This window comes from Platalea leucorodia (genome assembly GCF_965183815.1).
Source record: "Platalea leucorodia genome assembly, chromosome: 7".
Classification (NCBI taxonomy): Eukaryota; Metazoa; Chordata; class Aves; order Pelecaniformes; family Threskiornithidae; genus Platalea; species Platalea leucorodia.
The window spans coordinates 11,575,474-11,599,250 of NC_138829.1; the positions used below are offsets into that span (position 1 = coordinate 11,575,474).

The window sequence follows — 23,777 nt, forward strand, 5'->3', positions numbered from 1 at the left end:
TCCACAACTTCTCTGGGCAACCTGTTCCAGTGTCTCAGCACTCTCACAGTAAAGAATTTCTTCTTTATATCCAATCTAAATCTACCCTCTCTTAGTTTAAAACCATTACCCCTCATCCTATCACTACAGGCCTTGGTAAAAAGTCTCTCTCCATCTTTCTTATAATCCCCCTTTAAGTATGGAAAGGCCACAATAAGGTCTCCCCAGAGCCTTCTCTTCTCCAGGCCAAACAACCCCAACTCTCTCAGCCTTTCTTCATTGGAGAGGTGCTCCAGCCCTCTGACCATTTTTCATGGCCCATGCTTGCCCATACCCCAGAGTGCTTACAGAGGCAATAAGGGTAAGTATTCACACACTGGTCACATCCATAGGCACAACTGGGTCTAGGCCACCCTGTGTCAAACTTGCAACTCTAAAGCATTTAACGATTTTACCAAAAATCATAAATTACACAGTACTCTACACAACAAGCAATTCAGCAGTTTTGCTAACTACACTGTGGACATCGTAACTGAAAAAGCACATCCCTCTGCAAGGTTATTCTGAGGTTGTCGCTAGATAAAATAGCCAGACTCAGGCTGAAAATACCATATGTAAGGTACACTCCTGAACAAGACACAACAGATAGAAGCACTTAATAAACAGATCCATTAACTAGGAAACATCCCTGCAGCAATTAAAACTTTGCAAAGTACTACAATGTACACCTGGTTATTGCTCTGACATCTGCTTAGGTTTTCTGTGTGTATGTAAGTTGGACCAAAGAGAAAGATAAATGAGTTTATGGACATATCATGACAAAAATGACAACAAGGTACTGTTAACCGTTCATGAAAAATGGCATAAAAACTCAAATAAAGCATGTGTACTGTTTGAAATGCTTAAAAGTTACCACATTTTATAATGAACCATATACAACCAAATGGTGTTTCTCCTATTGCTGAAGAATAATTTTATTCTGAACAAAGAATCCCATCATAAAATGAGAGGAAATTCACAGTCTGAACAGTCACAGTTGTGCTGAGCACATTCTTAGGCATATGGCAATTTTATAATGGTCATTGGGGATGTAGAGCTAAATTCTGTTGCAGGCTCTGAATTTAAGACATTTCACATAAAATTGCATATCTCGGGAAACAAATAAATTGTTAAGTGTGCAACCTCATAACGTTATGGCCAATATTCAGCATATCTAAATCTCACTACCTCAAAATATGGATGCTATTTTCAGCACAAGGACCCAATTACATTCTAAAGTGTCCAAATAAGGGGAAAAAAAAATTGTCTGAAGGCATCATTAAAAGAAAACAAATATAATGAGATCTGTCTTAACTTTATACAGTCTGAGTTACCTCGACATTATGCAGCTACAATATGTGATCCAACGTTCCCAAGTAAATGCCCTGATCACTATTGTAAGTCTGTCATTTAAATAGTTCCTTCCTGTTTAAAATGGAGAAAGCCAAATGCGTTTTCCCACCACTAAGCGTTGTGTAAGACTCCCTTCTCTTCCAGCAAGCTGGCTGAAGATGGAGGAGCTTCCAAACTGATATCATTTTTAATTACACGTTTTTCTCTCATTACTAATTTCCTAAACATGTCTCTAATCTTGCAGTGAAATCTCTGAGCACAGTAGGTGTGTCCACATACATCATGCTCTAGAAAATTAATGTGAGATAATGATCAGGACTGCCATCACAACATAACCTGAAACAAGCAAGATACACTAAAGATGATACATACTCATTAGACTCTGATCTCAGGTGTTTCTGGAAAGCAGCTGTTAATGGATAATTTCCCTCCCTCCTATATCTTGGAGCTAATAACACAGTTATTGGGGTCTGGAAGAGGGAGATGTTTCAAGCAACCTCCCCTTGGCGCTTTCCACCAGGCAGTTACAAGCTTGTGATGCCCAATGCATATTTACCCCTTCACTCCCTTGTCCTAAATACTCCACCAAGAAGCACTGTTTGCATAGTGGAGCCATGACCATCTGCTCCTCTACAGAAGATAAGCACAGGTATCCCAGCTCCCTCCTGCCACCAGGGATCCAACAACTGCCTCCACCTAGGACAAGGTCTCCTGGTGGGGCTGTCCTCTCTAAAAGCACAGAAGGAGAGCAGAAAGCGTTGGAGGTTGCCACACCGACCGAAGAGGTAGGAAGGCACACGCCCATGCACGTCCCATGCACCAAAAGGGGTCACACACCCAGCAGCTGTCTGCATCAGATGCTCTTTTGGCGGGCAGGAATCAGGACTATGTATAGACCCGTCAGCTTAGGTCAACCAAGTGCCAGCCAATTATGCACACGGGATCCCTCTCATTCCTCAGGTATCACTACCTGAAATGCATTGCACAGCTAAACGTGCTGCAGTGTTCTTTTGCCATTAAACCAACAGGGCAAGATGGCAACTTTTAGGGAAAAAGGAAAAAAAACAAAAGGGCAACTGTCACTGGGCTTTCTCCCCAGCTAAACACATCACACCCCAAATTCTTAAGGGAATGATGCTTTCAGTACACCAGCTGCCTTCTCGTCAGCTGACGCTTCCCAAATAAGAGAGGAAAATCCAAGGAACTGTTCAGAGTGGCTGACATTTAAGGAATCAAATAAAGCAAAATAAGATAAATCACAAGCACTTAAAAAAGTTTTTATCTTCTACGTGGTCTTAAATTATGTCACAAATATGACTCTGCCTACTTACTCAAAGAAAAGGGATCACTACTGTTTCACAGTCAAAAACTTGAAGATAAAGAGAGATTAGAAATACAGTTGAAGTATACGCACCAGATTAATGGATATAAAAACCGGTGCATATATAAGGAACATCAACACAAGGGCTCTGGTATATATGCATGCAACTCACTAGTCTGTAATTGCATGCTGAGTAAAATGCATATGCTAAATGGGCTAAGTATATCTAAAAATGTAATGCTAGCTGACTTGCCCTAAGTCCCTAGGGAAGCCTGTAGCAGAGACAGTGCGAGGAGGCTGGAGTTGAGATGTTTCACTGTACTCACACATGCTCCTGTGGAAGCTGGCTAATGGCAAAATTAGAGAATTTCACATTTTCTTCTCAAAAAAAAAAAAAAAAAAAGTCAACAGTTTCCCAAAACTGCTACCAGAATTTCATCCTGGTTTTCTACCTGCTGTCCATCTACTGACCAAGATCAAAAGCTTTAAATCCAGCCTTGACTTAAGAACTTCATGAAGAAATTAGACCTCCTGCAAGAACACTGGTCCTTCTTGAAAACAAATACTTCTCTTCTACTGGACTTCAGTCATTCAGCAAAGGGAAGGAAAAGCTGGGGGATGTCCCCATTTTCTCTTTCCCACAGCATCTTGAAAGGACCATGAAGAGGAGAGGTAAAAACCCAAGGCTTCACCAGAGCTTTGCTGTGCACCACCCACACCCTTGACTGGAACCAGTGCCCACATTGGACTTGTGATAACACTGAGCTGCTGCGCAACGCAACCCTCCACCTCAGGTGGGAATTAACTGACCGCTGAAGTCAAGGCAAGCCTTTCAAGTGACTTTGCTGGGTTATGACTGGGCTCCTTTTTAACTCTCGTTAGCATTTGCTGACAACTCCTTTACAACCAGAGGGACAGGTTCTTTATGAGAAGCCGTTTCGGCTGCCCCAGCTAATGCCTTAATCCACAGACTGAAGCAGGTCAGATTATCTACACGTATCAAAGACAACATTATGCTTCATAAGCTATTTTTCTGCTTCAGTAAGGAGTAAGCACGTTTTTATTTCTTACTATGTTTACCCATTACCTCACCAAGCGGCATTATTGTTAGTCTTTCTGAGGCTCTCCTAGAATAGGAACGTATAAAACAGGATTTCCTCCAGCTCTGCATACCTACTTACTCCAGAGTCATTAATGACATAGGACTGGATTGAACAAAGACTTAACATCGAATGAGCATTCAAAACAGCTGGGAACAAAAATGTATCTGCCTGGAACACTGCATCTCTGCTTTGTCTTTAAAAAAAAAAAGCCAATGAGGCACTAATTGGCTTTAAAGCCCACTTTTACAGGAATGTTTTCATGAGAAAAATGGAAGAGCTAAACACTTGTATGTGGGACCCGTATCCCAGTGGCCTCCAAATTAAGTTTATAGAAGCTTTTACACAGCAATCTGCAAATCAAATTGTCCTTTTTTACTGGAAATTAGAAGCAACTTCACTGCTGTCAAAAGGAACTCTGCAGAAAAGATCCAAGTCCTGCACAAGAATCCTCCAAAAACCCAAACCAACTACATGTGGTCTTCCATGTAATTACAAGCGATAGCTGAAATATCCAAGGGTAGGTAACACTGCTCAACTCTGAGATTTTAAAATACCTCTAAACAATATGTTAAAGAAAACTTATAGATGCATATATGTAAGAAAAATACAAGCGATACTGCCCCAGGATTCGTAGAAGTTGATTCCTCAGGTTGTTACACCATTTGGGTGTTGGATGGGGACATTTATCAGAAGGACCCGTTCCCCTGACAGAATGTGCTTCCCAGCAGAGCCAATGCCGCACGGCAACACGCACCCCATACCCATCACACTGCACCGCAGGACACGCTGCTGATAGCCCAGCATTAAAAAGCAGCACACCCTGCTCCCTTCTCCCTTCCTTCCCCACCATTCCACAGACAGACATGCTAACTCAGGGTATGCTTTCATTTGAAGTTACCCTGCAAGCACATCTCCCTAGAAAATTAACAGGAATTTGGAACAAAATTATAGGCGAACAATGAAAAAACAAGCCATAGGCTACAGACTGTCCATATAGTTACCCTATATAGAGCCAAAGTCCACAGGACTTAGAAGAAATAACCCAAAAAGCTACAAGGATACTGCTTGGGTTCAGTGCTTAGCATCCAAAATTACGTTGGCAATCTCTTAAAGACCTCCATACCAGTGGTGTACACAAAAGCAGAGGCAGCCAGCAGGCTGGGAGAAGCACACAAGCAATGTAAGGATGCTTGAGGAGAAACACTACTGCTCTGTTTAATGCTATCAGCTCCTGCCTGCCTGAGGACATTCCCTGCCTCTACCTACAAACACAGCAATTCCCCAACCATTAAGTAAACAGTCTTTGAAGATAACAAAGATATTCTAATCTCTCACTGATGTCACTCCTGTATTGTACTGAGCTGAGCTACAAGACTCCTGGGTTAACTAACTCCCCTGCAAGATCAGGATTACCTTAACTCTCTGCTCTTGCACAGACTTAAGGAATCCTGTAGAGGTACAGAAAGACGCAGATTTTTCACACAATGGATCTACATTTTTTTCTTTTTGAACAATCATAGACATTTTTCAGCTCACTCCTTGGGATGCAGGTGAACCGCTTCTGTACCATTATGCTTAGTGAGATGACCTTCTGTACCAGACCTTTCACCGCTTCCAAAGAAAGCGGAATTACAGCCTTTAGTAAGGAGGGGATGCCCTGGACTACTTTCCAACACTGGCAGACGGAGCTGTTGCTCTAGTGGCAAGAAGATGGACTAGCAAGAGGAGTTAAAATGGAAACTACAAAAATAAAACCCAGAAAAGTAGAGATCTTCCAATGCATCACCTCAGAGAGCAATGCCTTTGTGTGCTCACTCGTGTTCACTTCCCAGGGTCAAGTGTTTATTCTGCATTGCAGTTCTTTAGCTATCTACTCTACGCTTTTCATTCCACCCAATCCTACAAGAGCCAAGCCCTCCCACAGCAATAAAAAGTGCAGGGAAGAACTCAGCATGGGTCAGAAAAGCCAGCCCTGTGTATAACATATCTTTCATGTCATCAAAAGACTTGGCAATAAGAAGCTGAAACCCAACTAAATTCTTACAGCACAAATCAGAGCTATTTTGCTCTTGAGCTGCGTGTGCTTAGGAGCAGCCATGACCAGAATAATAAAGGGGTATACAGCACAAATCTGAGAAGAGGGGCTCAAGCTGTGGCTGACTGTTCATGCTCAGTGTCAGTCCCAAGGCAAATTTCTTCTGGAAAGTCTGAATATTATCCGCCTGGGTTGTTTGTGTCTTGGATAAGCTATGTCTTAATTATACCAAACAGATCCTGGCACTATTTACACACACGCTCACATACACAGGTAATTATGTTCCCACTGAACAGAAAAATGAAGAGGATGTGCTGGAAAAAAGCAGACAGAGGTAATGATACCTACACAGAGAGACAGATTTGGAATACATTGACCCAGTTCTGCAGCCTGGCTTCCTCTTCATTTCACCGGTGTAAATCAACAGACACTACACAGCGTCAACAGGTTTCATTTTCCACCTGTTAACACAGGTTTTCAATTCCACTGTCAATAAAAGAACCACGATGTAAACTGTTATGAAACGAAAATCCAGTGCCATATGTAACTGAAGACAGAAGTAAAGAGATGTACAGCCAGATTCAGGACAACATATTGCTGAAAATACTCTTCCCTAAACCCAGTCACGGCTCCCCAAAGGGTTATGACCAAAGACACAACTACTTTCCACTGCCAAACACCCCACTGGGAGCCAGTAAGGCCATAAGCTGAAGCCAGGGTGCTACTACTCATGATCAAACTGGCATATGCTGAGCACAAAGTCCACCCTTCCATGCAAACATCAGAGAAACCCATTCACCACCTGGTTTTCACAGGTACAACATGGCATGCTGAGAAATTCTCTAAATCACACAAATATTTTTCTAATCATTTAGTTCTTTGTGGAGGTCTCAAATTTTAAACTCAAATAAAAAATAACTTTACTAGAGGTCAGTCAAGCAGCAGTAAGACTGCAAAAGGTGGCAGGTTAAAGCATCTCATATTTATAAGAGTATAAGCATGAATTTCAGAAAGGGCCCCCAGGGATCCCAATGCAAGACATGAAGGTGTAATTAAAAACCATAAATCCATCAAATGAAAAATATGTAAACTTAATACATTAACTCATGTATTTTTCTTCCTCAACCACATTTGTCTTACTCTACACTCCTTTAGAGCTTACAAATAAAAAATTAACAATATCAGAAGAAATATTTCTTAATATGTGAAATGTGAATATCAATAATAAATGCTTTTTACTTTATTCTTACAGGTAATTGCTGAAAGAAGCTCTCTCAGCAGACGGCTGAGACTGCATATTATAAATTACTTCAACTGTATCTCCTCTTTACAAAACCCACAAAAGGACAATATCTTAAAGTGTCTCCATGCCACTCAATCATCCACACAAAATTACCCTTGTGCGAGCTTGTTGGAGGAATGTCAAATGTACTTGCCTTTCTTTGCAACAAAATCTTCAGAGAAAGACAGCAAAATAGCTCACTTCTGCATTCACAGTTATACAAGCTACACTAACACCTGAACATTTTAACTGGAGATTCTGGGTTTAACTTTATATTTAATTACAAGCTACAGGCAAAATAGTTACAGGCCAAATCGTGGCCTGTATTTCACCCACAGCATAGTTTTCAAGATAGCTTGCAAAAGCTCTGCAGCACCTCTAGTTCACATTAAGGCTAAGGCACTTCTTCTAACAGTGGTATTTGGGACAAACCATTCCTTCCATCTTCTGCCCACCTACCAGAAAAGGAGCACCAGCATTTCCCAGAAATGACAGTGGGAAAGACACTTGTGCCTCGCTTTCATCCTTTAAATTTTGTAGAGCAAATTTGTTTCTCATCACTAGACCAGATGGCCCACGGCCAGGCAGCGGTGTGGAAACACCTCTCTTCCTCACAACGCACCCAGCGTTAGGGCATGCATGTGGGGATTATGTGACATTTTCATCAAAGACTGAACTCCATTTCCTCTCTGTTACTGAAGCACTTGTTCTCACAAGTGGAGCAGCCAGGTCCCTATACAAACACACACATGTACACATGTTCAACACAAAACAGATGTGCTATCACAACATGGTTAACGTTTCTCAAGTAATACCCAAGGCAGCCAAACATCCCTTTTTCAAATACTCAGCAATCACTTTTACTAAATCCAGGCCAAAACACTAACACAACTGCGCTGGTCTTTCAACGCAACACACAGTCCAACACTGGCAGAGGTTGGCATGCTCTTTACGCTTGCCCTAAGCACACTCACCACATGGGAAGCAAAATCCTCCTTGCCCTGGCTGCCAGGGATTAGCTCACTCAATTATGTCCCTACCCTTCCTTTGCTCATTTGGATGTCAGGTGCTCTGGCATCATTAGTCAAGCTTCACTTGCTGAACAGAGGCCAGATCTGTCCAACTTTTGCTATTTCTTGCAGCTCAAAATCATTTACTTGCATGAAACAGGCCATGTGGGATGCTCCCAGTCTGGGCTGGTGACTAGTCACCCAGGCCTGGAAGCGGTCTTGGCTTCTGGAGCCATCTCCACACCAATGTCTACCAAGCACTCCACAGACGAAGCACAGAGCACATTTATAAGGTTTGGCTCTTGGCCACTGAACCCTCCTGGGAACTGTGCTATTGGTCGCTACAGCCTGGCTGCAGTTGGGCACTAGATACAAGCAGTTGGTTTTACACTCCACACTAGGTAATTTGGTGTTAAAGAGAGGGTCTGTCACAACACCGGCATGTTTTGCCTAGAGGCACTCAAAGACGACCCAACAGCTACCAAGGAAAGAGCTGAATGCTTTCGCCACTCCACACCAAGCAGTACAGAGAGCCTCTACAGATGACCCAAAAGTAGTAAAGCAATTGAAACAAGGATGGACAGATTTCTTGATTGTACAAGCCACTTGCATGTCTTCATATTTCTGACAGCTGTTAAGATTGCCACATCCCAGAGAGTCCCTGGAGACAGCTCGCGGTCTGGGGATGGCAACAGCTCCTGCTGCCCTGTTTTGGGCTGGGAATCAGACATGTGCCACCGGTCCAGCACAGTGCCATTGATCTCAACCACCCCAGCAGGCTCACCTCCTCCAAAACACTCAGCAGTACCGCTCTGCTGAGGGCTGCATGATGTACCCTGGGCATAGCCACGACCTCTGACCTGCTCAGAAGCCACAGAAGATGCAAAAGCAGCAGGAAACCCCTGCAAAAAAATTCTACTTGATAAAGCTACATGCAAAGCTGTAGGAGACTGCTGTACTCTGAGGTCCAGGAGAATACCAACAATGCCAAAAAGGAGTAAATACATGCTACAGCACACAATACAGTGAGAACACAAGGCAATAAAAAAAGAGCACAATACAAACTGAGTACATCTAACTTCCCAAATGACTAAAAACACAAAGCCAAACGCTGCCCCTTTACAGTACAATCAGCACTGATCAATATATACACACTGACAGCGACACAAACCATGCAGTAACAAATTGTATGTTGTGGTAAAACAGGAAACACATTTAAACATAATCTTTTGAATGCTGTGAGAACTAGGACTAATGCTTCGCTTTCACAGTTAATGCTGAAAGCCAGTCAATGCCCAGCCTGGCCCAAAGTATCACATTTCAGTTTTGTACAGAAGGCTTCCCATCCTGTTCACCAAGCAGTGTAAAATCCCTCAGCAATGTTAGGGGAAGATTTGCTATGAGCTAACTGAAAATTGATCATTTTCCCACAGCCGTCTGGCATTCCAATCAATTCTGCACAGGTATTGACGTATGGTAACGCCAGCCCAGCCCCAGCCGAAACTTGGAGCAGCCTGCCAAACTCCAGGAATGCTGATCAAAGACTGATTTTAAGGCCTGACGCAGGAAGAAGGATAATTGTGTGCACCTAAGCCTTTTTTTGTGAGCAAGTGCCGAGATTTCGCTGATTCACTGTACGTTAGGGTGATGCATACAACAGTCAGACTCTTCGTGATAAAACAAACACGCAACAACGGCATTATGCTGCCTAAAATAGGTGGATATATTTATACCAGTTAAACATTCTTTCTCCAACATGAAAATAAACATCTGCCAGCTATGCCATAAAAGCTCATGCAGCTTCAAAGCAAAGAAGTCACCAAAAGTTTACATTCACTGTAACTTATCCTAGAGAAGAATACATTACTCCTGCAAAGTGACATATCCCCACCACTCCCCTTGCTTGCAATAATCATTTGAAGCTTTGCTCTTGGGTTCCTCTACAAAATCTTCCTTTTTTCCACTTAAAAATAAAACATCTTTAATGAAAAACTAATAAGTAACACACTTTGGCATAAACATCAACAGCAGTATGAAGGACTGAAGCCACTGAAGAGTTCCCTATTTACAAGGCCACACCACATTTCCACAAGGCAGTTTTCTATTTTCATCACAGGGAGGCACAGAGCAGTATGCAGATAAACCCCTTTTAGATAGCATCGGCACAGCTCTAATCCATGCTCCCTGAGCTTATTTGATACCTGCTACTTAATCAAGCTCCACTTTGCCTGGACATACGCTGCAGCACCTTCAGTCCCTTTTCACAGCCTCACCGCTCCCCTCCTGGTGAACTGGCAGATTTTCAGGACTATCTGTTACTACATCTTCATTGTTTTTCTGAAGTCCCTGGCTTGCTTTGCTGTTTCTGCTCTTGCAAAGACCCCAGCCCCAGAACCCCCTCCCCAACACCCAACCTGAAAGCTCAGCTGCAAGTCACAGAGTCCACTGTTTTCTGTGTCCCTGTGTTATTATTTATTCTTCCTTATTATGCATATTACAGGAGCAGTCAGCTCTATTAAGAACAGCAGTCGATGATGCTTGATGCCATGCAAGCAAGAGAGTCGCCACCATAAAACAAAACAAAACAAAAAAAAAGAGAGAGTTTTTACTGGAAATGGACCAAAGACGGAAGCAGTTTCTCTCTCCTGGTTAAAGGAGAAATGAAGCACATGGATATTAAGCAGCTTGCCCTAATTCACAGAGTCAGTGACAAGATCTAGGGATTAAATTCAGGTCTTGCATCCCTGCAATGGGCCACAATTCCTCCTGTTAACAAAGGCAGCAGGAAGCATGATTCTCCTCTCATGAAAGTAAGGCCCAAGTTTTGTCCCATAAGCCACTCATCTGAAAGACTATACAAAATTAGTAGACACTTGTAAAAGAAATCAGCCTGTTCCTGATCACGAGCACAGCCAGCAACAGAGACTCCAGAACGCAGGAGTCTTGTTCCTGCCTTCCTGAAGACGCCTTCTATTTGGAGATATACCGGACACAATAGTTATTTCAGTGCTGCGGGTCTGAAGTCAGAGGACAGAGGGACAAATCCAGACAAATTAAATTCCATAGGTTTCCAGTAAATAAAAAGAGGATACAATACTCCCAAATGGACAGCTGCCTGCCATACTCAGTGTGAGCAATATCTGAATAGATCTAGTTCCTGAAGGTAATCCAATTTCGAGAACGGCAACAGCATTGTCATGGAAAAATCTTCCATAAGACATGCACACATTTCCAGACAGATTCTCCTCCTCTAGCCAAGGTGAAGCAAAATCTCCACTCACTTTTCACAACAAAATGTTCATCAGTCGGCTGAAAAGCCAGGGACTGACTGGCTCTTCTCTACATCAGCATCCTCACTGTGGGAAGAAGAGTTCACACCCACAGAGTGCAGTTATCGCCGGGTACCCAGGCAGCAGGAGACCCATGCAGCAACTGTGTACACGGTGGGCGATTCTGGTCTTGGGAAAGAAAAATCCCTTGGTGGTGTCAGCCATCCTCACTCCAATACCCTGTGGTGCCAGGTCCAGAGCAGCAGGCACTATCAGCTGCTGTGGGCCAGGGAAGAGGAGGATGACTACTGCCTCCTACAACCTCGCTGTTAACAAGTTAGAGGTTAGGATCACTGTAGGTGGAAACTCTTGGCAAAAACAATAAAGCAGCTACTACATATTTCAACAGGTTCAAAGTAACCTCAGATGTTAGGAGCAGATGCTCTTTTCCACCCCCTGGGATTTTGAAATGGTTTATGCGTTTCCTCCCTTTTCCCTAATAGGGCAGGGTGCTGAAGGAATTAGCTACAGAAAGAGACGGAGCAATACTAATTACCGTCAGCTACCCAGGAGACCGCACTACCTTGAGCTAATCGCACAATCCCCTCTCCCCCCACTTCAGATCCCCCAGCGAGAAGGTCTCTTGCCTCCAGCATCTGAACTGCAAGATAATCCCACTCACCTGTATTTTAAGAGGGCATGCTTGAAATTTCTAAATGTCTAAAGCAAACTCATTACAATTAGTTTCCGCGGCCTATCATATAGCATGGAGACCACTGCACTGACTGAAACAAGGGAACTGCTCATGTCAACACGTTTGACACAGTGTTGTCACTAACCCCGTTATTAGACTGCACACGTACCTGAGATGCACATCTGAGCCCATAGCCTGAAGCACTCCACAGCCAAGTCTCTGCAAGAGTCTCTCTCACAAAATTAAATATTAAATGTGTATCTCAAAAAAATGCACCGTAGTTTCATGTTTATTAACTACGACATTACTTTTCCACTTACGCATTTTTGAAATGTTAAATATAGAACGTTTTAAGGTGCATTTAGTGCTTGTAAAGAGCCCTGAAAACTGGATTCCTCTAGAGAGGAATCTGTAAAAGACACAGTTCTCCCACTCAATTCCCCTTATCCATGTCAACCCAGCTGCAGAAAAGCCTTCCATGAAAAGAAAAAACAGTCCCTCAGTAACAGAGGACCCCAAAGTTAGGCAAGATAGCACAGGATTCCTAAACCATCACCTGGACTCTCAAATTCCAGGTGACCATGCCACTCAGTAGAAAAGGCTGACACGTTAATAGAAAACAACAGGCATGGGAAGAAAAACTCCACAAAAAGTCAGGGGTTGCTTCTAAAAGCTTAGACCTATTCCACGTGTACATCAAATGTTGAGAGAAGTCCCTCGTGCTCCGAACCCTTGCTCTTTCAGGGAAGCATGAGCCTGCAGGCAAGCACTAAGGACACACAGGCCTCTCCCAAGCTCCTCCGTGTGCAGTGCAGGCTCCTGAAGCACCCAACAGCGCACACAACAGTGAGGAGACAGGTATCGGCATCCAGGGATCACGCGAACTCTCCTTGCTACTAGCCCTGCTGATACTATGCCATCAGAGTGGTCAAGGTGGAAATAACCTGGCCCTCACACATCAAGACCATAGTCCTCAATCCCAAGCCCATCCTCTTAGCCTGATTTTCCAAAGCAACAAGAACTGCTGCATTGCCCTTCTTTCCATCCTCCTTTCTGCCTGCCCTCCTTAAGAGCTTTTGAACCTGTCAAATGATCTGAAATTGAGGTAGAAGGCTCAGAGCAAGTTCCTACAACTTCCACAAACTGGCTATGAGAGAAGTTGGGCAGGACCCACCTGTTACTAACTGTTTGGCAGAAGCCAGATGTCCAAGTACTGGCTTACTGTCAGCCACACAGTATGTGTGCAGCTGCAGAGAAGGTGCTGCCTCTTATCGAGTCATCGGGGACAAGGAGGGAACAGCTGGGATTAATGCAGAGGGATAGGGAGAGCAAAGGAGGTGAGCAAAGCATCCATTCTACCAAACCATCCTTCCTTAGTTCTGCTTTTCGTGGAAACATGTAGGGGTTACTTAGCATACAGGAGAAACCCACAGGAAAGAGCATGCCCTTCCCAAAACTTTGTTCTTCATCGCCCCTTCAGGTGATGCAATCAGCAGCACATACAGGTGTACCCAGAGACCATCGCTTTGATCAGAAGCGGGTGTGGTGGGAGTTCAATCCAGCAGCACTGCGTGGCATCTGCGCAGCTGAGACACGTCAGTGCAAACTGTGTGTGTAAAGCCACTGCTATCCTCCCCTTTTTTCCAGAGAAGCCGGGCTTCCTCCAACTCTAACCGGTGTAACACAGAGCTCTGCCAAGGACACGGCGGGCTAGGACTTGCTTAGCTCCCTCAAATGATTCATGGTTCATTAGCAACCAAAAGCATGACCTGTCCTCGTCACCAAGACTCTCTGCAGACCAGGGCTAGCAGCATGCTTCTTTGTACCCAACCACAGCTGACCCGGTCAACTGGGAATACAGAGAGTACCCAGGTTTTTTTAGGTATTGGAGAAAAAGCCTTGTCCATCCCACCAGCAATAAAGAGCCCACACTCGCTCCTTTGTCCCTCAAACTCCCGGGAAGCTGTTCAGTGGTGTGCCTCATGTAAGACGCAGCACAGATAATGCAAGAGGGGGAAAAAAAACAGGGAAAAAAGGAAGCTCTCAAAAATTAGGACAGCAAGAACTTGGCTGAACTGCCATACAATATGCATGTTTCTGCCCCCCTTAACACTGCCTCCAACCCCCGCCCCCCCGGCAGTAGGTACAATACAAACTGCTCAGGCTGGGGGGATCAGGGGGACAAGGACAGGTGAAATGAGGTGTCTGAATCCCTGGGCTCAGAGAAACACAATCGTCAATGCTAATCACTTCCAAAGTGAACTTCATCTGATCTTGGCCTCCTGTCAGTACTGATAAAAAAAATATTTTATTCCAGTATAACTGGGTGCAATTATTACTCTTCTATAACCAAAATACATATACCAGTATAACACCCCTCTGTGGATGTAGTTGTATCAATGTGTGTGCTTCTCATACCAAAAGAGCTTTCTTCCTCTGCTCATAAGGGATTAGCTAAAACCATTTTACAGTAGCTGTATATCCTTAAGGCTCTTGCCTGCACTCGAGGGAGCGCAGAGTTTACTTCCAGCGACGCAGCTGCAGGAACACATCTCTCATGTCGGACAGTCCCTGCCTGTCCCCTTCCTTTCAGAGACACACACCTTGCTCTGACATACACCTCTTTAGAAATGACAGCATGTTTGGGTTTACCGAATGGGGGCATCACGCAAATTAATTAATTAGCATTTGTGAAGCACTGTGAAGATTTTAGGTGCTAAGTATTATTATTACTAATTTAATCTACATCCCCATTCATTCCTCAGCCTCTCCTGTGAAACTGCCAACAGTGATGCCAATTAGCGGTAATTGTTGTGGTGGTTTTGTGACAAAGCTATTTGCCAACTGGGAGTGAGACGGAGACCACCAACCCATTTCCCATGGATTGCCCCACAGCTGCCAACAGCAACAACTTCCAGGCACAACAACCTGCTCTCGACTCCAGCCAGAACCCTGGAGGTAGGAGATCCTGTATCCCATTACCAGCTCCCCAGGGACACAGCCTGCAAGGCACATACAGAACTTTTAATTAGGGATAAATCAAGGCACCTTTGTCCCTGCCCCCCCACACTAGTTCAGTACATGGCCCAGCTGATACTGCAACACCAAATTGTTAATCTGGAATAATTTCAGATTAAACGTTGCTCGTTTCCATCCTTGCTTGATGAAAATCACATTTTGGTTCACACATAGGCCTCACTGTGGTGGCAAACTGTAAAGGCAGCAGCAGCACAAAGAAGGGAATTGACAGTGTAGGGCACAGTAAATCTCGTACTTGGGAGAACTGTTAAAGAGTTTTAACATAAGCAGAGGTGTATCTTTTTATCAGCTGTCCACAGAGATTTGGAGGACTTTAAAGAGACACAAACAACTAACAGTATTCTGTAATCAATGCACATCATCTGAGCACCAAAACTTTAAATTATTTATATATTTTAAATACGTCTAATTGAAAAGACAGCAACACATAAACTGTATGAATCATAGCCCTCGCAAGCAATTAGATTTGTTATCCCTGCAGACTGCAAACAGTAGGTTGGCTTTTTATTCTAATGTGAATTCAATCCCTTGTCAGCTGCCCCACGCATCAGAATACACCTTCTCCCTTTCATCAGGAAAGATATCAACAGCAGGAAACTAGCCCTTCTTTCATCTGAGGCACCCACCCACCTTTCCAAAGGGTTTTCAACCAGGTGTGGAAATCTTTCTGAATCTGTGTTGAAAGATCCCTTAATTATTATGGCAAAGGAGGTAAATCCTTTGAAAGCAGCATGCTGCAAGCAGTAGCCTTCTAGTGTTTACTCTTCCAGTAGTTGCTTAGTTTGACAGTGCATTAGAAGACCTTATAAGAAACTCTTTGGACTTTTATTGTATGGGCATAAAACTCTTACGGAGAGGAGCTGTTTTTTCAGATGTCTTGTTATATAATTAAACAAGAAAGGAAGGGGGGGGGGGGGAAGCAAGCTGCCTTTCTGGCACAAACATTACACAGTGCTCAACCTGCCAGCATATTGCATCAGATTCCCACTGCAAGGCCAATTCGCAGCAGCTCAGTAGCCAAACCCCTGCCTGTTATCTCCTGCTAACCTACTTCACACTCAGAAGGCAGTAAGTAGCACTGTTTATTGCATCTTCCTTCCTGAGAAGCTGCTCGCTACACCAGCATTAGTGGGGGTTTTGAGCTTGCAATTAGGCTAGAGGTCTCACAAGCGTTAGAAAATGTATTTTTTAAAAATTTTAAACATCTAACTGTACTGTATGCTACTCGATAAGTAAACTCCAAGTATCTGTTACTCTGTGATCAGGCCTGCTGAGGCTCTGCCCCTGTGATGACTGCTATTTTATTATGTTCCTAGGCATGCTTTGAAACCCTGCAGAAAAAGGGGATTAATTTACCCATCATCGAGTGCTTATCAAGGAGGTCCCCTGAGACTTGCAGGAAAGAGACCACACAAACAGGCCTTTGCTCACAGGTCTCCTCACCTGAACACCTGGCCAAGCCCTCTGACTCTCCTGCACCAGTGGCTTTTTTTTCCCATGACAGAGATCCGCTCCCAGATAGGACGCTGTTCTTTACGCTCCCAGATAGGACACTGCTCTTTATGGCAGAAGCCCACCCCAACAACGGGAAGAGGGGTTTGTGCCCTCCTCGCTGAAGCAGCCTATCGCATGCACTTCACAAGGGGAAATTAAACTCCTTCCCACCCTTTGCGGCAATCCAGAAAACAAAAGGTCCAGCAAGTCCTGAGTTCAATGAGCTAAGATACGTGATCTTTTACACCACCGAAACAAGAGCCCGCTCCAAACTTAGCGAGTCAATAGAGAGACTCCTGTTGAATTTCAAAGGGCTTTGGATCCAGCCTGAAAATACAAACCTCGCTGCGCATTCGGACACTGCTCCACAATGCACTTCCAAACAAAACTATATTTAGATTCAATGGGAATTCTGTAGATCATACAGGAACTCTTTGAATGAAAATGAAGGTCAGTAGGGTTTGGCTTCCTCTTCAGACCCTCCCCCCCATTCTTGCAAACATCCAGATAAGCATTGTTTAGAAAACAATACGTTACTTCCAAATGTTATCAAAAACCCAACACACGTTTTGTGTGCCCTGGAACAGAACCTCGGGGTCTTCTGTTGCGTGTTGCCCCGTCAGCTAATCCTTAGGATCTCTTCAGGTGTCTGTATTTTTTTCACCTGTATCACCTTTGAAAAGTTTTGTTTCACTTGCCCCCGCTAAAGGAAAAGGGACAACAATAATAAAGACCTCTGATATACAGAAAACAAACACGGAAAGAAAAAATGGGCAGGCAATGACAACCCACAGGAATAAAGCTGCCCATGCATTAAAGGAAACCTCTGCCGAGCTCACGCACTTTCTCCACCCACTACCAGATACGAAGGGCCACCGTGAGGCACAAACTGGAGGGAAATGACCCGGCCCCGGCTTGCTCAGTGACACTGAGGGCAGGAATGAGCCCATCAGCCAGGGAGGGAGGTCCACACAAGCACCCAGAGAGCGAAAGCCCAGCAAAACCATCCCGCTCAAACTTTCCTCCAGCGCCACAAACACGAGTGCGTGCTTTTCAGCTGCGTTTTATGGGCTCCTCGGAAGGAGGAGCTGAACCGCAGCTACCCGCAGCTTCTCCTAGGAGGGATGAAGGCGCTGCAAAGCCCAACTGCAGCCCCGAAACGGTGTCCCCGGGGCTGGGAGGCCCGGGACGGGGAGCAGCCCCTGCAGAGCGGGAGGGGGAGCTCGCCGGGCACCGCGGCTCTCGGAGCGGCTGCGGGCTCGACCGAGGGCGCGTCCCGGCCGGCGCCCGCACAGCCTCTCGGCGGCTCTCCCGCTCCTCCTGCCAAAGTCGCTGTTGGGTTTTTTAACTGTTTCTGGCAGCCGGTGATTGTAACTGAGGGTGAGCGTCCAGCCGCGCAGTTTCGCTTTTTGATAAAGCCCGGGACGGGAAATCCTTGAACTTTTGCAGAACCCTCCCGGGCTGGAAATCGCCGGCGTTACCGTCACGCTCTCCTCCCAAATCCGCGGGGATGTACACCTGACCCCGCCCGGGCTGGGGGCCAGGCTCCGGCCCCCGCACCCCCCTCCCCGCGACCTCCCGGCGGTGCCGGGCGCTGTACGGGCGGCGTGCGGGCACTTACCGGCGGGGCGTTGGGCGGGCAGCCGCCGGCGGCCAGCCGTGCCGCCTGCCTCCTCAGCTCGGCCAGCTGGGCCTGGCAGCTCCGGCACCAGCCCCCGGCCGCCGACCGCTCCAGCGGCCGCGGCTCGGCCCCCGCGGCGGCCCCCGCTCCCTCGGGCGGCGGGCGGCTGGCGCAGCGCTCCTCCTCGGCGGCGGCCGGCGGCCTCTTCCGCGGGGAGAGCTCCCGCACCGCGCTCCCCTCCGCCACCTGCGGAGAGAGCAGAGCTCAGCGCCGCGGATCGCGGAGGTAACGCGGCTCCCACCCCCCTCGCCGGAACAAAAGGGGGGGAAAAAAAAAAAAGGGAAAAAAAGAAGCCCAAACGCGGGGAGGAGCGCGGCAACAACTTACCCCCGGCGCCCGGGGCTCGGGTCCCAGACCCTTCCTGCTGGCGGCCGCGATCATGGTAGCGGGGGACGCGCCCCTGCCCCGCGTCCCGCTCCGCTAGTGCGGGCGGCGCGGTACCCGGCGGCGCGGCCGGCCCGCGGTGCCCATGGCGGGGCGGGGGTCCGGGGGTCGGGGGGTGCCAACAGTGATCTGGCCGGTTCCCCGCCGTCCGGGCTGCCGAGCTAGGTGATGTTGCCTCCCATGTTGAGAAGGGAGGGAAGTTTGGGTTGGGAGAGGGAGGCGGAGTGAGCTCCCCACGGCGGCACGGGGAAGGACCCGGAGCACGGGAGCACGTCGGAAAAAAGCTGGAAAAGTGCTCGGAGGGGCAGGGGAGGAGGGGCTGGGCGGGGGCGGGTGGGGTGGGGTAAGCGGGGCGGGGGAGCCTCGGCCAGGGCGGGATGGGGTTTAGGTTTGGGGTTTTGGGGGGCGGGGGCGAGATGCCTTTTCATAGTGACCCTCCAGGATAGTCCCAAACCGGTGTGACTAAAGCGGGGGCACTCCCGCGGTTGCCTCCTTCACCCTCAAACACGCAAGTTCCTCGGGAGTGGGGGATAAAAGGGCCGGGGCGGGGGTGCCGGTCCCGCTGCGCGGCGCGGAGGCAGGAAGGCCGCGCAGGCGTCGGCCCCTGCCGCGGGCGCCGTGGGTGCGGGCCAGCTGCGAACGGGGGTCGGGGGCCTGGCAGGGACCCGCTCCCCCCCTCCGCCCCCGCCGCCGGTGCTCCCTTGCGCGGGTTGGGGGTACGGTGCCCCCCCCTCCGCGGGCAGATGCGCGGTGCCGCGGGGCACAGCCCCTCGCGGGGCCGCCTCCCCAGCCGCCCGGCGGGCGCGATGGGATTTTCCTACATGTGAAAATTGACCTGACAGATGGAGAAATTAACGTTCGCAGCTAATTGTCTACTTGGCTGCCGCTCCGGCTCGTATATTTAGCACTTTTCTGGTTTGGTTTTTTTTTTAGTTTTGGGGTTTTTTTTCCCCCAGAGAGAGGAATATGCGCCACTGTCTGTCATTACCCCCCCCGGCTGCCCGGTCCCGTCGCCCCCGCGGCGGTGGGCCGGGGCCGCGCCGGGACGTGCCCGGGCCCCGCCGAGCGGCCCCGCGGGGCGCAGCCCGGCCGCCGCCGCCGCCGCCGTCCCCGTGACCAGAGCGCCACCTGGCGGCGCGCCGCGGGGCCGCAGCCGGGAGCCCCCGCTCCCACCCGGGACGGCCCCGTGCGCCGGACCCGGCACCCCGCGGGCGGAGGCGGCGGCGCGGTGGCTTCCCCCCGGCCGTGCCAAAGGCGGCTCCTCGTCTCCTTCCCCGCCACCGCGCGGGGGGGTGCTGGTGGCACCGTGGGGTGGGGTCTGCGGTGATGTGAGCAGCGCCGAGCACAAAGAGTGCGGAAAAAAAAATATATATATATGAGAAAAAAAAATCCACCCTCCCTAGAGGCACCTTCCTCGGCCGCTTAAACTTTCCTGATTCTCTCGAGCACGTGTCTGAAGCGTGTGTCGTCGTCCCCCCCCCCCGAAATGGGCGCATGCCCCGGGGCGGGCTGGGGCCAAGTGCGCCCCGCACGGCGGGCAGAGCCCCTCGGGGCACCGCGGCCGCTGCCCCCGCCCGCCCGGACCGGTCGCCTGGAGCCCGAGAAAAGTTTGGGTGGGGAGGAGAAGAGGAGAGACGGGGAGAGCGCGGGCTGTTGCCCGGGGGCTGCCCTGTGCCCTTCTCGGGGGCGGGCGGGGAAGCGGGGCTGGCACAGACACAGGCACCCGGCCGGTGCGCCCCGGCTCCCTTCCCTCGCCTGCTCGGGGCTCTGCAGGTCTCCGGGAACTTGCTCCGAAATTTCACGTGCCCGAATATCGGCTGCAAAACCCTCCTTCGGCTCCAGGTTGGACGGGGCGGGGGGGTAAAGAGGTGAGCTCCCCGTCTGGCGCTGGGGCTGAGGGCTGAGCCGCGCTGCTGGGCTGAGCCACCCCCTTCTCTTACTAAGTTAAAAACCCCTCCTGGCAATACCGGGACGCGGTGCCCCCACTCCCCATTTGAAGCCGGGGGCACGCAAGGCGCCGCGGTGCCCGGGGGCCGCCCCGGGAGCGGGCCGGCCAGCGCGGTGCCCCCGCACCGCTCCGCGCCGCTCCGCGCCGCTCGGCGGAGCCGCCAGGACTGTTCGTGGTGCTGAAACCCGCCCCGGCACGGCCGCCGCCAACTTCGCCCCGCCAAGTTTGCCATCCCCTACCCGTCCGCCGGCCCGGGCAGGGCAGGCAGCCGGACCCCCCCGACCCCCTCCCGGTCCCCAGCCGCCCGGGGCCGGGGCAAGGTCCCCTTACCTTGGCTTTCCTCCGGAGGAGGTGGCTGGTGAAGCCGAAGATGATCTCCGAGTCCAAGCACAAGGCTCCTATCTCCAGCAGGCTGGGGTTCTTCCTCGTGGCGTTGGAGGCATCGGGCGATTTTTGAAAAGCCATAGTTTGGGGTTGGAAATATCCGACTCCCTGAGCGGAGGCGATGTATTTGTATACACACACACACACACACACACACACAAAAAGGATAAAATAGCAAACACCTCCCACCCCTTAAAAAATAAGAAAAAAAAGAAAAAAACCAGGCGCGGGTGAGTTACTCCTCCATCTGCCGGGATGCGCTGCCGGGGTGAGGTAGCCAGCAGCCGGGCAGAGCCACCAGCCTCCCTGCCTCTCTGCCTCTCTCCGCCGCTCTCCCTCCCGTTTTATCCCCCCTCCAGCGCACCTTGCCTGACGAGCGAGCGCGGTGCGGGCCCCGCTCAGCGCCCCGCCGGCACCGCGGCCGGGGCCGCCGCTGCGCTGGGTGCGCGGGGCCGGCAGCGCCCTGCTCCCCCGCCGCCGGCCATCAGCTCGCCGAGCGAGGGGGCTCCCACCGCCCGCTGGCCAGGAGCCCGCACTGCGAGCCTCCCGCCTCCCCCCATCCACTGCTGGGTGGGTTTAGTGGCTGCTGGGGGGGTTGGTGGTTTTTTTTCCCTCCTCCTTCTCCTCCTCCTCCTCCTCCGGGGTGAGCGCAAGGAGGGAAAAGCTGCCAGTGAAGTCAGTTTAGGAGGGGAAAAAGACACGCACAAAAAAAAGAGGAAGGAAAAAAGAAAACAAAAAAAAGAGAAGGGAAAAAAAAAAAGGAAAGCCTGAGGGAGCAGAAGTGAAGCACTTTCCGGAAGGGATCCGGCTTTTCACTCCTCTGAAAAGCTTCCCCCTCTTTTTTCCCCTGCTTAATTTTATTTGCAGCGGGTGAGGACGGCAAGAGGGAGCGAGCTCCTCCTCATCGAGGGGCCGAGAAACGGCTCTCTCTCCGGCCGCCCCTGACGTACGGGTGTCCCCACGCGTGTCCCCGCCTGGGGGCCGAGGCAGAGCTCTTGCATCGGGGGGCTCCGCCGGGGCGCGGCCGGTGCCGTCGGGGCGGGCGGGATGGATCGGGCTCCCGGCAAAGCGGGGGAGGGGCCTCTGGGCAGAGCGTTAATCCCTTCCCGTGTATTTTCCCGCTAAACAAATAATTCACCCCCTGACAAAAGCATTATCCCGCTTCATAACGCCTGCAGTGAAAGCGAGTTGAATAAGCTGTTTAGCCGGGCTCCACGGGGGACCGCGCCCCCCCGCGGGCTCCGCGCCGGCCGCCCCCGCCCGGGCACCGGGCGCTGCTGCCCCCGCCGCCCCGCTCCCCCCACCGCAACCGCGGCCCGGGCAGGGCTGAGGTCCTGCCCCGCCGCCTGGCCTCGGCTGGGGGCCGGCACGTCGGCGGGGAGCTGCGTGGCCGTGGGTGCTGCGGGGGAGCGGGGAGGGATGGGGGGCAGGTGGAGGGAAGGAGGAAAGGAAGGATGGAGATGGGGAAGGGGAAGAGGGAAGGAAGGAAGGAAGGAAGGAAGGAAGGAAGGAAGGAAGGAAGGAAGGAAGGAAGGAAGGAAGGAAGGAAAAGTAGGAGGAGAAGAGAAAAGAGAAGAGAAGAGAGAAGAAGAGAAGAGGAAGAGAGAAGAAGAGGAGAGAGAAGAGAGAAGAAGAGAAGAGGAAGAGAGAAGAAGAGAAGAGGAAGAGAGAAGAAGAGGAGAGGAGAGGAGAGGAGAGGAGAGGAGGAGGAGGAGAGGAGAGGAGAGGGAGAGGAGAGGAGAGAGAGGAGAGGAGAGGAGAGAGAAGAGAAAGAGAAGAGGAGAGAAGAGGAGAGAAGAGAAAGAGAAGAGGAGAGAAGAGAGAAGAGGAGAGGAGAGGAGAGGAGAGGAGAGGAGAGGAGAGGAGAGGAGAAGGAGAGGAGAGGAGAGGAGAGGAGAGGAGAGGAGAGGAGAGGAGAGGAAGGAGAGGAGAGAAAGGAGAGAAGAAGAGAAGAGAAGAGAAGAGAAGAGAAGAAGAGAAGAGAAGAGAAGAGAAGAGAAGAGAAGAGAAGAGAAGAGAAGAGGAAAGAAGAGAAGAGAAGAGAAGAGAGAAGAGAAGAGAAGAGAAGAGAAGAGAAGAGAATCTCTATGGCCACAAAAGGATGCCATAGGCTTCTCTTTTACTCTGAATTTACTAGGTTGCCTGTTCTGGGCTTCCAGCTAATGATGACCCTGTGTGCTAGATGATGGAGGTGGGTTAATGGCTGGCTCTGTATGATGGAGGTGGAATACAGGTGTCACAGGGCAGGCACAGGTGCTGGGATGGAAAAGAGGAGGAAGGGAATGGTGAGATGCTTACAGCAAAGGGCCAATTATTTGTTTGGCGCCTTATTCCATCCCTTCCTGATGTAGACATCTCAGACCAGAGATGTGCCAATGTGTTGAACCCACCTGGGAATGGAGTCAGCAGGGACCCAGCCCCTGTGCCACCTTGCACAGACTCATTCTCTCACCCCCCACTGACCCGATCCCAGCCTCCTGCCTCTCTGTGCACCACTCTGCATGCAAAGTCTTCCGCCACCTTCCCCTGCACAGGTGGGACATTCCCCTGCCCCAGAAGATCCCCGTGCTTGGGAGGTACCACATTACCAACGGGGTGGGAAGAAGAGGATGAAGGGGAGGGCAGAAGGAGAAACAATTCAAACAAAATGATGGTATGAACATCAGCTGTCCAGGTAAAGAGTGTCCCCCACAGGCCCTCAGCCCAGGTGCTCAGCATGAGGTAGAACAGTGCCCATCACCAGAACCCAAACCATCAAATGT

The 23,777-nt window shown here is 49.5% G+C and overlaps 1 protein-coding gene across 1 annotated transcript in view; it reads right to left on the reverse strand.

The window, feature by feature from the left end:
• The window catches only part of KIF26A (kinesin family member 26A), a gene marked incomplete at its 5' end in the record, with an annotated part of 102,483 nt that extends 81,387 nt beyond the window's left edge, over positions 1-21,096 (reverse strand). The window contains 2 exons of the mRNA XM_082318600.1: positions 18,240-18,485; positions 20,962-21,096. Of these exons, the coding sequence (XP_082174726.1) occupies positions 18,240-18,485; positions 20,962-21,096 (381 nt within the window). The remainder of the gene's footprint in view (positions 1-18,239; positions 18,486-20,961) is intronic.
• Positions 21,097-23,777: the final 2,681 nt, after the last annotated feature.